At 43.0% G+C, this 16,403-nt stretch overlaps 1 protein-coding gene across 1 annotated transcript; it reads right to left on the bottom strand.

The window, feature by feature from the left end:
• Positions 1 to 2,494: 2,494 nt before the first annotated feature.
• Positions 2,495 to 13,627, bottom strand: tmem242 (transmembrane protein 242). Its single transcript, XM_080744288.1, has 4 exons — positions 13,538 to 13,627; positions 11,341 to 11,441; positions 5,825 to 5,962; positions 2,495 to 4,696 (listed from the first exon to the last, which is right to left on the bottom strand). The coding sequence occupies exons 1-4, from the start codon at positions 13,617 to 13,619 to the stop codon at positions 4,586 to 4,588; spliced, it is 432 nt and encodes a 143-aa protein (XP_080600414.1). The 5' UTR covers positions 13,620 to 13,627; the 3' UTR covers positions 2,495 to 4,585.
• Positions 13,628 to 16,403: the final 2,776 nt, after the last annotated feature.

Raw genomic sequence — 16,403 nt, 5'->3', positions numbered from 1 at the left:
TCTCCACACAGTACAGATGCTGTCCTACACAGTCTGCTCCTTAGAGTCCATATCAACACAGTCTGCTCCTTAGAGTCCATATCAACACAAACCACGGCCCTCAAACGGCTACTAACAACAATGCTACTTACTGTACAATTCAGTCCCGACGACAATACCTTGTTTTCACAGGAACGTTGGGAGGTTTTGCTACTTCTGCAATTCCAGTTATTATTAAGTCTTTGTAGGACAGAACGACGCATCACAATCATCCCATCTTGTAAATAGACAGTTAATTATCAAGGAAACGGATCATCAGTTATTGATCAACGATCACCGTAACGCTCATCTTGGATATGAAACGTTGTTTAGTTGAGCTGTTTAGAAGAGGGGAGGAGCTTATTTTCTTTATTTAAACAATGACGATTGTTTTCCCCCCGGGGCTTAAAGAAGAGACATGTTTTTTTATTTGTGTTTTGTTGTTTTTTGATGGAAACCCCCGACAACAAGACGGCCGTTTATTTCTCTAAATCAACGGATGGATCATGAAAACTGGGAGAAACTTTGATACTGTTGTACATAATATGGACGGGTGCTAACAAGGGGGGGGGGGGGGGGGGGAGCGTTTCAGAATAAAAGTAAAAACATTGTGTAGAACTGAAAGTGCTGAACAAGAACAAACGGTTAACACATCATGTATAAAAAAGAAAAGAAATTATCTCTCCGTACAAAGATTGTCTCCTTTTTTGATTTTGCTGAAGAAAAACAAAACGTTTATTTCACTATGAGATCTTTTTACTCTGTTCCACCTCATGTTAAATAATAAATGTACATGAAATCTGGTTGAGCCGCTGTGAACAGAATGCCAGGCTACTGACTGACTGACTGACTGGAACCAACAGGGACCAGCGAGAATTGAACTTCACATTCAGGGGTGTCGCACCAAATTCTGGGCCCTGGGTACAAGGATTCACTGCGGGCCCCCCCATGTGTTTTAACCATTGAAAAATAGCAGATATACAAGCTCACAGCGTGGCACCGAGTGCCACGCTGCGAGCTTGTAGATCTGCTATTTTTGAAAAGTCATGTAAATTTGTGCAAGTCTTTCAATATTTCAAATCCTTCTAAGGTTTTTTTAAAAAACCTATGATTTTTCATGTGAAGGACCCCCAAAATGATATGCATTTGGTCACGGAACCCCATCTCAAAGTATTTAGTTCCAGGGACCCCCCAGAAGCAACATTTGAGTTACAAATGTTCGCTTAAAAAAAAAATATATATATACTCAAAGATTTGCACACATTTTTTTTGCACACATTTTCACTCGGTGCTGCGCTGTGAGCCTGTACTGTAGATCTGCAATTTTTCAATAGCTAAAGTATAAAATAATTAAGGCCCCTCCACCTTGGGCCCTGGTAATGAAAGACAACGCGGTAACAACCCCAACACGGTTTGATTTAGAAACTACACTCGGTGCCTTGGTTACAGGACAGGTGCTTTCTTAATCCTGTGAGCATTGGTGCACATTAACGGCTGCCTCTTTCCTCACCAGACGCTTGACGACATCGCCAAACGTAATTAAGCAAAGTTGACGATAAGCCTACAAACATCCAAATCAAGCCTAAGTGCATTCTGCACAGACACAGACTTGGGAGTATTTTTGAGCGGTGGTCACAACGCTCCTATACGTGGCCGTGTGTGTGGGTATGTATGTCTGTCTGTCTCCGTGTCCGTAGCCTGCAGTAACCTTTTCTGACCACACATGTTAAGGGAGGGGCGCTGTTGCACACACACAGACACACACACACACACACACACACACACCACCGATACACCACCGAGTGTGATTTTTATACCTGCTTTTGGAGAAGGTTAATCAGAGCGGATAAACCAGGCCTTTGATCGCTATCTTTAGTCCTTCACCAAGGAACCTGTTTAGATTTGAGCAGCCATGGAGACTTGAGTCCAATAATAGTTTTAGTTTTGTCGCATTCCTAAAACAATAAATATACCCCTATTGATTCCGAAGGGTAAATTTACTCAAAATGTTTTTTTTTGTCTTAGGAATGCAACAAATACAAAACAATATTATTGAACTCAAGTTTCCATGGCGTCAGTAATCAATAGAAAAAAAGTCATTTTGGGGGTGAACTACTCCTTTAAGGACTAATATATTTGTGTTAATGTTGTTGGGTCTTGCCTTAAGCCAGATGCAGTATAGATACACGCAGCTCAGACCCATTGGCAAACGAAAGGTTGCGTCTGGGAAGTTTTGAACCAAGTGTGAAGAGAAGTCTGTTCATGCCATTTTAGATCCAGCAGATACCTGAAAATAGGGGTGTAACAATACGCATCATCACAATTCAATGATTCTTATGGACTTATTTAGGAAAACAAGTTAATCTGTGTGGATAGTGGCAGGTTTATTTATGGATATAAATAAGAAGTGGAAACAGTGATTCTGTCAAATACATGGACATTGTATTGAACACGTATGGACAAACCCACACCTTGACAAACAGATTACATCACACACATAGATCAAGTGTACCGATATGGAATGGAAAAGTAATTAAAGACCCTTCTCTTGTTTTTTGTAAAATCGGCAAATACAACATACTGTAAGTACTTACTATAGTATCGGTACAATCGATTATTTGCATTGCAAAACGATTCAAAGTCAAACAATATTTTGCTGTTTGCATATCGATATAGTTGGATCGTTGAACTTAAAGATCAATGCAGTTATTGTATCGGGGTCTGCCCCTCTCTTACTCTTCTGTTAACGGTAACAGGTGTAATCGGGAGACCAATTTTATCCTATCAGGAGTGAGGACTACACAGAGCTTACATTGATCCAGTTCCAATTCTTTATTCTGGTTTTATCACTTCCAGTTGAATGTGTCTATCCTGTATGATCTATCTTAACTGATTGGATACATTAAACATCAATTAAACACGTTTTCAGGGATAACCATTTTTGTATCCCTGAAAATGTGTTTGCTGGTACTAACCTGCTGTAGTGTTCCCTGACACTGAATATAGAGCTATTGAACACTTAAAGAGGGATTGATAGCAGTCAAGACTTGACTGTCTATTTGACAAGAAGACTCATGGATTTAACAGGACAGTCGCAGACCAACTACAGACAGACAGAAGTGATGGCTTGACATTAATTTATTTATGACATATTGCAGAAACCTTCCGTACCAATAATGTCAAGATGTCACTGTTGTGTATTTTGTGAAACAATCAGGAGATGCCCTTCAAAAATGAACAACAGTATGTCCACTTGTATTTAGTCTTTTAACCATCACTAGGCACTCATTATTACAACTTGGATTTAGTATCAACAAGAATTAAACCCAGTGCTATGGGAAATAACACTTTCCCAACTGGACAATAGTGGACATGAGATAAGGCTTAACTCTTCACGTGACCAAAGTTCTGAGCAGAACACGACGGTATTGGAAGAACAAGCCTGATTTACTCCTGGTGGTGTGACGGTGCTGCGTGCCAAAGACGGCCGAGCCACAAGCTCTAGATGTGCTATTTCGGGAGCGTGACTGTTTGTACGCTGCAGCGTAAATAAAGCATAAACTCCCCTCGTCTCACATGACTGGAGAGACGGCACAGTTCTGGGAAGCAGACGGGACCAGACTGCAAGAACATTGCTGCTCTGAATCACTGAATGTAGTGTAAACCAGTGTTTCTCAAACGTTCACATTTCAAGGTCTCCCCTTAACTGTGACAGTGTACGGGTTCATTTGGTTCCATTTGTACACTGCCAGAGTAAAGCCCCTATCATAGTAGGCACCACAGTGATAAGCTATCACGGTGTAGTCTTTTAAAGTTATAAAACTACAACATTACATCATTACTCGCGGTGAAGAGCTATCCACCGCGAACCCTGACACATCTCTCTGTTTCTGTTTTTACTATCAGACAGATCGACCCATCACCCCGTTCACTGATTGGTCGATCTAGACCGGTCAGTCACAGTGATAGGACTTCACCGTGACTGACTATGATGGCCTCCACTTATTTTCTCACTTTAGGTGGATAGCTTTACACCTAAAATTTGCGGTGATAGGCTCTTCACCGCAGACTCTGATAAGGGCTTTACAGACTTGTAAGGGTCAATTTAGACCCCCCTAAAAGAACCAACAAAGTCCTTGGAATCCACTTTGAGAACCACTGGTGTAGTGTAAACCAGTATTTCTCAAACTTTCCAATTTCAAGGTCTCCCGCACTGTCAGAGTTACAGACTGTAAGGGTCAATTTTGATCCCAGCCATAACGGAACCCACAGAGTCCATAGAATCCTTGAGTAAGATATTTTAAGCACCAATGGAACCGTTCGGTGGCCAACAGTAGAAGACTGTGGTTGTACTGGTCAGCTCCCAGTGGTCAACAGAACAGTGCTTGTACTGGTCAGCTCCCAGTGGTCAACAGAACAGTGGTTGTACCGTTCAGCTCCTAGAAGACTGGTTGTAAAACAACATAGCACTCATGCAAATTGTCTCTTTTGTCCACATTGCTTGGCTCGTTAAGGCCGTCCAATCCGCAGCCAGCTGCGGAACAGATTAACCACGCTCCTTCCTTGCTCATTTGGACTTGAACAGTGCCTCCCATTCCGTCTGGGAGTCGGCGGAACCCTCCGGGTTCTTGGGGATGGCCGGGAAGATGGACTGCATCTTGTGTCTGAACTCCGTCAGCTGGAAGAGACGAAGGAAGCTTAAATAAAGACCCAGAGCACAGGTGACATACTGTAGTGGTTCTCAACCTTTTCAGGCCACGACACCCAAAATCATATTTTAACTGGGGACCCCCCCAACATGACGAGCACTAAGAGTTGAGGCATTACATTTTGTATAACATGGTTCTATTGTGAAAATAGCAGATCTACAGATCGGTTTTCACAATTTCTGCCTCTAATATGTGACATTTTGTCCAATGTTTAATTTGTTGTTTTTAGAGGTATTAAAAAGTCCTTAAATTGTCACTTGAGAAATGTGCAGATACCCTCTATACACTTGAACTTTATGTTGGTTTGTTTACTGTTGAGTGAGAAAACAATGTTGCACATTAAGTTAATCATCTGGGGACCCTCCTGGGGGTGCCGACCCACATGTTGAGAACCACTGACATACTGTATGAAACGACCACTAGTTCTACCATGTGTGTTACAGATAATTACAGTAAGACGAAGACACTGCAAGATCCGTCTTTTGACAAGCAGGTGTTGGTTTTAACAGCGTTTCTACATAAACTCGGCACAAAAAGAAGAAAGGAAACTTGACTTCGGTCCATTATATCTACCCTTTAATAATACCAATTTGTTTTGTGTTTTATATTATTTTCATCATTGATTTGTCACCTTTACAACGAGGTACAGTTTGTAAGCATCGGGCATTCGTGGAATGAGCACCACAGCCAAACGTGTGGGTAGCACCAACCCAACATTTTTCAACATTCGGTCCGTTATATCTCCCCTATTATGCCAAATGGTATTGCGTTTGATATCATTGTTATTGTTGATTTGTCACCTTTACATCAAGCTACAGATTGTAAGGATCAATTCGTTCAAGCTGTTTTGGCAAAATGTTGGTCGGTGCTACATACACGTTTGGCTGTGTAGCTCATGCCTCGAATGCTTACAAGCTGTACCTCCTTGTAAAGGTGACGAATCAACGATAGAAATAATATAAAACACAACACAAATTGGTATTATTAAAGGGTATATATAATGGACCGAAGTCAAGTTTCCTTTCTTTTTGTGCTGAGCTTACATACAGGTGTATTATAATTCTATGTACGCTGTCTGGAGTAGCATTGATACCTACACTATGGATACCCAGGGCCTTCCACACCGTGAAGCTGAGCAGACCAACTCCACACCAGGCGTACAGGGACCCCCAGCCCAGGGCCCTCAGAGCCAGAGACGCTCCGCTCTCTGGGACCACCGCCGTGGCCGTCACCCCCTGGGCGGGGGAACACAAACACAGGACGCTGTTAGTCACTTTACATTGAACATCTGGTGCAAGTCTGAATAAACATGAACGGGTCAGGTGGGCACCTCAACATAAAATGGTCCATTTTGTCCAAATGTAAGAGTATACATAATCATTACATGCACACAACGCCTCGCGATGCGAGGTGTTGTGTGCTTGTAGATCTGCTGTTTTCACTAGTTTAGTACATTTTATAGATGATAAATACAAAACGAACGGTTTTGGACATACAAGGTTTCCACCCGACAACGACGATGTGCTATGAATATAAGGTGCTGGGAGTGAAAATAAGTGTGCCTCGGATTAAAAAAATATTTATGGGGTGCCCTGAGACAAAAGTTTGGGAACCCCTGGTATACGCCACCAGTCTGCTCGGGACAAACTTCACACAGAACCTCCTTAGTGCTCCTCCCTGCCATCCATCTGTGCTGCTGCACCATGGTGACCTCATAACACGCATACCTCGCCACGCTAAACATCTAATTGGACCAATTTACGAGGGCCCTGTTTGGCTCCAAGGTCCATGTTGACAACCCCCGCAGATAGGGGGGTGGGGGAGGTCGGGTCTGGGCACCAAAAATAGACTGGGAAAACAAGGGCAGCCTTGTCGTGAGCCACAGAGTATATCTAAAAAACAAATAAGAGCCTTGGGTTCCATGTGCGTCATCTTTAATTAGCTCCAGTGAGGAAGGAATCATCCAGTGGAGTTCCAGGCCAGTTAAGCGGAAGGGTGCAGGGTGTGCGTGTTTTTGCTCTGAACCCCCTCGGGCCAGATGTTAATGGGACAGTGTAAACAACACGCGTAAAATAGAAAAATAGAAACGCACAAAATGCTGCACATTTTAAACTCAAATGTAAGGAGGGCACGGTGGCGCAGTGGTTAGCGCTTCGCCTCACAGTTAGAAGATCCTGGGTTCGATTCCTGCCGGGGGAAGCTGTGGGCGTGTTCCTCCACCCGCGTGATCAGCACCCACACCCTAGGTGGGGTTGGCGATAGGGCCTTTCTGTGGTGAGTTTGCATGTTCTCCCCGTATCTCCTTGGGCCCTCACACAAAAACATGCAGTAGTCCTGGTTTCTATACTACCTCCCCCTAGCCAGCCAGGTGCTCCCCAATGTCCCCTGGCGCAGCAGGGGGAGAGCGGAAACCAGGCACCAGCTTCGACTGCTCTCTTCGCATTCAATCCGACTTTTTCACCATTTCTCAGACGTTTGAATGCAGAGAGTATCCACTGGGTATCCACGGAGGAGTATCCACGGTATCCTGTTCTCCGTGCACTTTGAAGTACGCATGCGCCGATATCTCTCGCCTTGAATATTATTCCCCTCAGGGGAATCGAACCCAAACCGTGGGTTTGTTGCATCCGTGCTCTACTGACTGAGCTAATGAACGGATGATGTGACTCCTTTTTTGTGCATTTATCTTTGACGTGGATAGTGGGGTAGACGTGGATAGTGAGGGACTGAATATTTACTATTCTGTCCATAACGGCACATAACTCGGTAACGCGGCTGAGTGGGATTGGGCGCCGTTCCCACCGCTCGTCGCGGCAACTCGGCTCGCTAGCGCTCGCCTCGGTGGCGACTCACGGGGGTCATCGGCGCCCAATACCGCGCCGCTCCGTCGGGGTCTGTGGCGTGGAGCGTTACACCGGGGAACAGAGAATACTTGGCATCTGGATTCACCTCAGGTTTTATTTTTGCGCTCCTCTGAGGTTGACCACTAGATGTCGACATTTTACTACTAATATCTCTGCATTGGTGAGATATTGGATACTGGATATCCAAGTATCCTTGGATACCTCTGCATTGAAGAGTCTGAAAGTACGTGAATATTTCGCATTAAGTGCGTTGATATCATTCGAAACAGGTGCACCAGGACTACAGGTTAGGTAGTCACCCGGTGAGAAAAAAATGGGTTGCAAAAACCGTGGGATTAAAATATTAGAAAAAAGGAAAAAAAAGTAAGGAAGATACTAGAGTCTTCCCTACGAAACCAAATAACTGTCTTAACCCAGAAATAAATGATTTTACCTTAGATTTTTTTTCCCCTCTCTTGAATGTTTGATTATTTTGCATGAGTCAAGTTTGCTTAACTCATCTGGTGCCGATCCCGAACTAGATCGGCTTTATTTCAATCCAATACAATCTTTTTTTTATTAATTCACTTACCCCGAGCAGCTTGTAGAGTCGTGGGTGGTCCTGGCTCGCTAGCCGCTAGTCAGCTAGCCGTTCTACTCTGTCCGACGATATATTCCATTAAAAATGGTTTAAAATACATTTTTGAGCTCCCCAATGTTCACCCGATGTTTGGCGCCGCTTCCGATGAGTACACGAGTGTGCCGATCCCGAAGTAGTTCGGCTTTATTTAATTAAATGAATAAAATGATAAGAGGCCTTCTGAAGCCTGGCTTGATTTTTGTAGCTACTAGCCGAAAGCTAACAACGTCCCGGCCGGCCGTAATTTGCGAACGCAATCGCCAATCTCCGCCTAATCCAATGAAAGACCGCATCTTTAAAGGCTTATATCTCTTTTTTGTGTTTTAGGGAAGCGGCGCGAGGTTTATTTACGGCGAAATCGCCCAAAAATGATCTTTTAGATGACAAAATGGGAATAGCCATTCTGTTGCATCTTCATCCGGGACATTTCCATGCCGTGCATGAACGTGAGCACGTCAGGTCCTGGAAGCTGAAGTCCTGGAAGCTAAAGCGCTCGCCTATGAGAGATGCGCTGGCATTCTTTGGCCCCTAGAGGGCGCTGGCACTCAAAGAGTTAATTATACAATATTAATCACTTTCAACCTGGTGAACTTATTTTAGGCATGTAGTTGCAGGCTAAACATTTCAAACATTTTAACTCATTTAGTGCCACCCCTTTCACCACTAGAGGGCGCCCAGTGGCCAGAGAAAATCCCATAGAGATATGCTGGTATATGCAGAAGCCCTGCAGCCATGACTTGCCTGAACACTTTCCTTTGTGCATGACTGCATGTACAGGAAGAGGATGAAGTTAGCTTGAAGTTAGCTATTGGCTACCAAGCATTTTAGAAGCCTTATTTTCGTCAACTTAGCCATGATTAAACCTTGCACACCTCATGCATGGGAAAAAAACAGAGAAGAATGAGCTCTGAAAAATCCAATGCAATCCTGGATTGCATTGGAGTGGATTTGTGCAGTTTGTTCACAGCTTTCAAACAAAAAAATCCGATTGGAAATCCGTTCAGGCATTCTTGAGATAATCGCCCTTATGTTTTACATGTAATGTAAACAAAAATGGCTGCCCTGTATGTTAGATGGGGTTGTATGGGGGTGGAACATGCAAAATCGCGATTGAAATCATGTTCACCAGATTTGATGGGGTCCAAAAAAAAAAAAAAAAAATTCAAAAAAAAATTTTTCAAAAAAAAGAAAAAATTTTTTTTTTTTTTTTTTTATATCCCGAACTTGTTCGGGATAGGCACTCTGTGATACGATAATATATCCCGAACTAATTCGGGATAGGCACTCAATGAGTTAAAATGATTCTCCATTAAGCGCAAATAGCGGATCTACAAGCTCACAACACAACACACAATTTGACATGTTGTGAGCTTGTAGAACGATCACAACACGAGGCGTTGTGAGCATTTCACACATGCTGACTTGTCTGCCACAGGCCGGGTTCTGGAGGGCCGCTCTGCTCTGCCCATGGACTGGATGGACACTAGAGACAGCGTTGGCCTCCCTTGGGTCGTCTCCAGTGCACCCGCCAAGCAGGGGCGTCACACCAAATTCTGGGCCCTGGGTACAAGGATTCACTGCGGGCCCCCCATGAATGTTAACTATTGAAAAATAGCAGATATACAAGCTCACAGCGCGGCACCGAGTGCCGCGCTGCGAGCTTGTATATCTGCTATTTTTGAAAAATAGTGAAAATGTGTGCAAGAAACCAATGTCAAGGACCCCCAAGATGATATGTATTTGGCCACGGACCCGATCTCAAAATATTCAGTTCCAGGGACCCCCAGAAGCAAAATTTGAGTTAGAAATGTTCGCTTAAAAAATACATATATTCAAAGATTTTCACACATTTTCACAACTTTTCAAAAATAGCAGATCTACAAGCTCGCTGTGTCTGTGAGCTTGTATATCTGCTATTTTTCAACAGCTAAAGTTACTAGGGCCCCTCCACCTTGGGCCCTGGTAACTCAGTCCCACTTTCCTACCCCTTGTGACGCCCCTGCCGCCAAGTGAGGTTGAACGGATGAGTGGTTCTCAAGATATGCCAAGGACAAACAGACATACAGAGGGTCCTGGAATGTATAAACTGTGGGGTGGTCTTTATATTTGTTCTAAAGTAAAAAACGCTAACTTATTATGGTTTTAAATTATTAATTCCATAAATTGGTGTAAAAAAAAGAAAAAGAAAAAATCACACCCGTGTGAAGTGGAGCTGTGTGTGTGTGTGTGTGTGTGTGTGTGTGTGTGTGTGTGTGTGTGTGTGTGTGTGTGTGTAGATCATGTGTACCGATTTTTGTGACATTTGAAGAAAATATGTAGGAAAAGGAGCAAAAAGTGTGTTTTGGAGAAAATTCAAGATGGCGGAAAATCTATCCTGGCGCAAATGGGCGTGGCCTATATGGGGAGATGCGTCTTGACCCAAGGAATCCAGGGAAAAAAGAATTTTAAATTTCCGATCTACGGTTCAAGAGTTACGGGGCAAAACGTAAAGTGGGCCGTTATAGCGCCACCATGAGGCCGAGTGATGTAATTATTTTTCGATTCATTCTTAAAATCATTATGAATCTCCTCTCCGAGGTTTGAAACTGTAGCTCCTATGGTTTACGAGAGAAAAATACTTGAAAGTGATTTCTTGCATTGTCCCATTATAAGTCAATGGGGACAATTAAGCGTCGTTTTTTGCCGATTACGTCGGCATGGTAAGGCGGATCGGAACGAAAGGTAATAGAACACCATTCCCGGCCGAGCCGCACATTTTGATGTATATATTGCGCGAGTGGCGTAAATGGTGCGGCACTAGTTACGCGCTGAAGTCAGGCTACATACACACACACAGACAGACACACAGACCCACACAGCCACGTATAGGGAGCTGCACACAGCTCCAAAAACATTTCCTGTTGGAGTGAGATGAATTAAACACTGCAAATCAGCAGACAGCAGTTCCATATTTGGTTGGAATGAATAACATGAAGAATATCATTTGGTTAGATTCTAGAATTTCTAATGACATGATTGAACACAGAAGCATTTCCCCCCTAAATCCAACACTTAACAGCACAACAGACGAGTATCGACTTGCCTTGTTATTGTTACACGATAAACTTGTCTTTTTTTTGTTTTTACATACCTTGTTAAACCAATTGGGGCTCTTCTTCTTAGCCAAGGCCAACGTGGATCCAAACCCAGCGATCATCCCAGCCGTGGCCACCGTGGTCAGGAAGGCTGCTCCTGGACACACAAGCAGGGATGACACGATATGAACATTTCATATCACGATTATTGCGTCAAAAGAATAATTGCGATTTACAATATTATCCTGATAATCAAAATCCATTATCCTGGGGCGGAACATTTGCCAAAAAATAGCAGATCTACAAGCTCACAACGTGTCACGTGACAAAGAGTATCATAGCATGTTATCGATTTTTACATTTGCAGGGGGCCATACATCCTTTAACTGTATGCCTGTATGGATTCTTCACTAGCCGCAAATTGCAACACTAGATTTTTTATAATCGGATGAATCTAGGGTTGCAATACCTCCTATAGGCAGCCAATGCATCAAAACAGTTTTTTGCTATCTGATTGTATTAAACGACTTCAAACTCACCAATATTGTGGCTCTATGGAAAGCTTGGAATTTACTCTTTCTATCTGCAAAGTGTTTGTTTCAGAAAAATCCACAGTAGACATGTTATGAGTTACTTTCTATCCAAGAAATTTGGTTCAGGTGATAATTTTTTCTAAGTCCTGGAGTTTGGAAGCGCTCGTGGAAAATCCCTCAACGGTCCTGTGACCACCTGGTTCTAAATGTCACATTATGCAGGAGGCAGCGGGACATGGCGTTATAGAAGACAAGCGCTTTTGAAGTTCAACACTTAGAAAATAAACCATGTCTGCTCGGATTTCTTGACAGAAAATAAATCATAACAATTATACGGTGGATTTTTCAGAAACAAACACTTTGCAGATAGCAAGAGTAAATTCCAAGCTTTCCATAGAGCCGCAATATTGGTGAGTTTGATGTCGTTTAATACAATCAGATAGCAAAATAACCTTTTGATGCATTGGCTGCCTATGGGAGGTATTGCAACCCTAGATTCATCCGATTATTAAAAAAATCTAGTGTTGCAATTTGCGGCTAGATTCTTCACATGACTTTTTCATTGGCACCACAGGTTTATTGTGTACAGCAGGGGTCTTCTACATTCTTAGTTGAGAAAGAGATGAAGCAGGGACCCCCCACAATCTTTGCATAGATTCCATAGTTTCATTGTTTGGCAGCACAATCATCAGTGTTTTATTTTGGATTCATGTCAGTTTGTGATTTCAGATATTTAACCACTTGAACCGTCAATACTTAATAAACTTGACCTTTTACTCTGTACTACTTAGTCTGCTCTTTTTCCCCTCTACATCAAAGCTCTTTGCCAAAAATAGCAGATCTACAAGAGCTTGAAGATCTGCTATTTTTGGCTAAAGTTCTCAGAATATGGACGCTATATAGGGTTCAAGTGGTTAATATAAAAAAGGAGAAAAAAAGTTTCTATCACTCAAAGATTTGGAGGACCCCCTGTAGTAACTCTGGGGATCCCCTAGTGGTCCCGGACCCCCTGTTGAAGACCCCTGGTGTTCAGTAATGAAAGCTGTTTAGGAACAGAGAACAGTTAAGCATGTGATTTACTAAGCTAGGACCATAAGTTCTGCCTAGTCTTGATCCAAGGCTACTGTACCTCTCTATAAGCATTGGTTCTTCAAGCTGTAAAGCTCAGCTTGTAGATTCTTGGCAATTAAATACAATGTTTTGTTAAGGGGGTCCCTGGCACAAAATCGTTTCAAATGGGGTTCCGTGGCCTCATCGATTATCATCAGGGGGTCCTTGACATGAATATGCTTGACTGACATGCCCCCCCCCCCCCCCCCCTTTTCTTTTTTTTCTGCCTTTGTATTTGATGTTATGCTTTTGAAACTGATATTATCCTAGATAAAGTACTATGTTCTATCCGTCTGTCTTTCAATGTTATATGAGATACTTAAAGTGTGGTTCCTGTGGAAATAAGCCTCGGCTTTCTAGGATCTCCTTTTAGTTGACCTTGTACCAGTGATTTGTACTGTCATGAAACTGTACTTTTTTCTATTGCAAATTTCTCATAAATTCTTCAATCAATCAATGACATGACATTAGCATGTTAGCATGATGGAACCAGCATGAAGAGCAGAGAGGTCGAACTAGCTAGCATTCAAATACCAGACATCAACAGTGAAGAGCAGCAACTGTGTGACATATTACAGTGAATATAGTAATAATATTAGTGACTCCTTGCCTTTCAGAAGGAAGATCTTGTCCTCCTCCTGTGTTTGTTTGACAACATTTAAACTGCTGCTGCTCTCCTGCTCTGCTGTCATGTTGATGTTGCTGCCATAGAGCTATAATAATAGGTTGCTGCACGACACCGTCCGCTGCCGTAAACCCTCCGACTGGAAACACTGCCTGGAGGTAGGAACGTTTGGAAAGCCGTGATTAGGCTATCAGATCGTCCATTAATTAATTAACTGCTGTCTGTCTAATTAATTACTGTCTGGAGAACAGCAGTGTTTAATCAAACTGACGTGGCAAATTAAGACGGATTAAACAAGATACAGGCCTAAGTACTTTTCTTAAGTGTACTTTTGAGTTGCAAGTTACTTTGTAGATTTGTATTATTAGACCATTTGAAAACAGTCAATTGCTTTGCACTCCAGGTCGCCGAGGTACAGTTTCATGACAGTACAGTTCACTGGTACAAGGTCAACTAAACGGAAACTCAGGTAAGACGAGGCTTATTTCCATTGTTTTTACTTAAAGGAGTAGTTCACCACTTTTCAACCTGTCTTCATAATGTAACGTTTAGCAGACTGAGTGAGGCAGTTCGCTCCAACCGGGATGCGAACCCCAGCCCCCCACTCAGCAGACGAGGAAGCAACCCGCAACGCCAAGAAGGCTAGCCCGCTTGGCGGAGCGAGTTACGGCCTGATCTCTTGCAGGGTTACAATATAATAGGTCCTCACTAATGTTCATGATAGAATATCACAATTTTGTTCTACTCAGTCCAAGTCTCCTAGGAGAGCTGAGCTGACTGCGGTCACGCCATCTACACTTCAGGAAAATCTGGTCGCGCTATCCTCACTTCAAAATATGTTGCGCTTCTACACGGCTGTTTACGGTTTGACAAGGGGATGGTGCGTTCTAGGCGAGCTGGTAAATTATACTTTCTAGATTTCGAGACCAAGAGTGTATAAAATATGGAAATACATACTATTCAATTAACAGATGCTTTAAATTAGACCCCCCCCCCCCCACGTAGTGATGTCAGTAGCTCATATACTGAATGAATATGATGCATAGTAGTGATGTCTGTAGCTCATACTGAATGAATATGATGTATAGAGTAGTGATGTCTGTAGCTCATATACTGAATGAATATGATGTATAGAGTAGTGATGTCTGTAGCTCATATACTGAATGAATATGATGCATAGAGTAGTGATGTCTGTAGCTCATATACTGAATGAATATGATGTAGTGATGTCTGTAGCTCATATACTGAATGAATATGATGCATAGAGTAGTGATGTCTGTAGCTCATATACTGAATGAATATGATGCATAGAGTAGTGATGTCTGTAGCTCATATACTGAATGAATATGATGCATAGAGTAGTGATGTCTGTAGCTCATATACTGAATGAATATGATGCATAGAGTAGTGATGTATGTAGCTCATATACTGAATGAATATGATGCATAGAGTAGTGATGTCTGTAGCTCATATACTGAATGAATATGATGCATAGAGTAGTGATGTCTGTAGCTCATATACTGAATGAATATGATGCATAGAGTAGTGATGTCTGTAGCTCATATACTGAATGAATATGATGCATATAGTAGTGATGTCTGTAGCTCATATACTGAATGAATATGATGCATAGAGTAGTGATGTCTGTAGCTCATATACTGAATGAATATGATGCAAAGAGTAGTGATGTCTGTAGCTCATATACTGAATGAATATGATGCAAAGAGTAGTGATGTCTGTAGCTCATATACTGAAAGAATATGATGCATAGAGTAGTGATGTCTGTAGCTCATATACTGAATGAATATGATGTCTGTAGCTCATATACTGAATGAATATGATGTATAGTGATGTCTGTAGCTCATATACTGAATGAATATGATGTATAGAGTAGTGATGTCTGTAGCTCATATACTGAATGAATATGATGCATAGAGTAGTGATGTCTGTAGCTCATATACTGAATGAATATGATGTATAGTGATGTCTGTAGCTCATATACTGAATGAATATGATGTATAGTGATGTCTGTAGCTCATATACTGAATAAATATGATGTACAGAGTACTGATATCTGTAGCTCATATACTGAATGAATATGATGTATAGTGATGTCTGTAGCTCATATATCTTGAGTGGGACTTGGAATCACAATGTCTGGCTTTTGTGGGGCCTTCGCAGCTCCACTCGCATCCGACCGAGGGGCCTCCGCCTCGGACTCCAGAGTGGCAGACCCTTCACCCGGGGACCACCTCCAGGGACCCCTGGCGATATACCAGCGCCCCTGGGGATATAGAGACTGAGAACCGGGTGGCGAGGGGCCGACGCCGCTCCTTCTCGCATCCGACCGAGGGGCCTCGGCCGAGGGACCAACCGGGGACCCCCTGGAGCTCCGGGGACCCCCTCGCGCCGCTCCGATTTTTGGACCTCCAATGTTAACTACGATCGGACAATTTTTTTTTGAGAAATTCGGGACTTTGACTTCGTAGACCCCCTCCAGGGGACCCATGGAACCCAGGAAAATTGACAGCGCCCCTGGCACTGCAGCGCACAAAAACGTCCATGACTCGGGCTAGGAGCGACTGGGAGAGACGGGACCGTTACCCACGCGTCCGCCTCTGTGCCCCGGAGCCGGCTGTGCATAGAGCGCCCCCTGGCGGCAGAACGCCGCCACTGCAGCCCGCCTAAAAGGCCGTAACTCGGCCCCCTGGCCCCCGGAAGACACAGGGCCGGCTCTGGGGGGGTTACCATAAACCATTCGCTATATTGCCAAAAGTATGAAAATCAGATAAAAATAAAGAAGATTTGTTACCATAAAACAACTTATATAGTATAAAATCAAGGGGATATA

Source organism: Nannobrachium achirus (genome assembly GCF_963921795.1).
Source record: "Nannobrachium achirus genome assembly, chromosome: 16".
Lineage (NCBI taxonomy): Eukaryota > Metazoa > Chordata > Actinopteri > Myctophiformes > Myctophidae > Nannobrachium > Nannobrachium achirus.
This window is presented reverse-complemented; position numbering and strand designations above follow the sequence as displayed.

Coding starts and splice junctions, on each gene's coding strand:
- tmem242 (XM_080744288.1), bottom strand. CDS start 13,619: ATGACAGCAGAGCAGGAGAGCAGCAGCAGTTTAAATGTTGTCAAACAA. Junction 11,442..13,537: donor CAAGATCTTCCTTCTGAAAG/GCAAGGAGTCAC, acceptor TTGTGTGTCCAG/GAGCAGCCTTCCTGACCACG. Junction 5,963..11,340: donor GCCCCAATTGGTTTAACAAG/GTATGTAAAAAC, acceptor TCCCCCGCCCAG/GGGGTGACGGCCACGGCGGT.